Below are 980 nucleotides of genomic sequence, written 5' to 3'. Positions count from 1 at the left end.
ATGTCGAGCGTCAGCTCCGAGGAAGCGGAGCACAAGCTCCTGTCGGTGGTGCGTCCTGGCCAGGAGCCGGAGCTCTGCGCCATGCTCGTCGAGTGCTGCAGGAAGGAGAAGGCGTACACGAGCTACTACGGCCAGCTCGGGCAGCGGCTGTGCGCCGTCGACCGCGTGTACCAGGCCGGCTTCGAGGCCTGCTTCGCGGGCCACTACTCGGCGGCGCACCGCATGACGACCGACGAGCTGCGCGCGTCCGCCAGGTTCTACGCGCACCTGCTGGCCGCCGATGCGCTGCCCTGGCGCGGCGTGCTGGGGCGCGTCAGGGTCACGGAGCAGGACACGACGTCGTCGTCGCGCATCTTCATCAAGATGCTGTTCCAGGACCTCGCGGACAAGCTCGGGATACGGACGCTCAGCAAGAAGATGAACGATGACGATGCGGATGTGCGGGATGTCCTGTTCCCCAGAGACTGCGCCAGGAACACAAGGTTCGCCATCAACTTCTTCACGGCGATCGACTTGGGAGGGGTCACCGAGTCCGCAAGGAAGCTCATTGTGTGAGGATTTTTGTAGTGTCATCTATCTACTGCTCTTTTACAGAAACGATTTTCACGTTTTATTGGATGAATATAACCAGCCAAGTCCACGCATTTTATTGGCTCTGTGCTGTGTTTGTAATCGAGAATGCTTAAATGTAAATGAGGCACAAGAGATTGAACACATGATTGAGAGAATGACAATAAATGATTGCTTTATTGATCTCGATTTATTTTACACAAGTAGGGAAGAGATGTGAGGAACATGCATGACCATGGAGGCATCTCTACCGAACACTCATGTCCATTTGTGTCACTATGACACTGGCGAACTATAGGATGAGATCGATCACCACTGTCGATTAGGATTGAATCCAGTCTTGAGATGATTCAGATGTTTGTATAATCATCCAAAACAATTTATAGGAATGATATGAGGTAACAATGTTG

The 980-nt window shown here is 53.1% G+C and overlaps 1 protein-coding gene across 1 annotated transcript; it reads left to right on the top strand.

Annotated features, from left to right (window-relative positions):
- On the top strand, window positions 1-555 carry LOC136495580 (pre-mRNA-splicing factor cwc22). The gene has a single exon (XM_066491472.1). The coding sequence runs from the start codon at window positions 1-3 to the stop codon at window positions 553-555; it is 555 nt and encodes a 184-aa protein (XP_066347569.1).
- The last annotated feature ends 425 nt before the right edge of the window (window positions 556-980 follow it).

This window comes from Miscanthus floridulus, chromosome 12 (genome assembly GCF_019320115.1).
Source record: "Miscanthus floridulus cultivar M001 chromosome 12, ASM1932011v1, whole genome shotgun sequence".
In the NCBI taxonomy this organism is placed as follows: Eukaryota; Viridiplantae; Streptophyta; class Magnoliopsida; order Poales; family Poaceae; genus Miscanthus; species Miscanthus floridulus.
The sequence above is the reverse complement of the archived record's forward strand: the minus strand, read 5'-3'. Positions and strand labels throughout refer to the sequence as shown.

What these genes read in the sequence shown, in the direction of transcription:
- LOC136495580 (XM_066491472.1), top strand. Translation starts at nt 1, where the DNA reads ATGTCGAGCGTCAGCTCCGAGGAAGCGGAGCACAAGCTCCTGTCGGTG.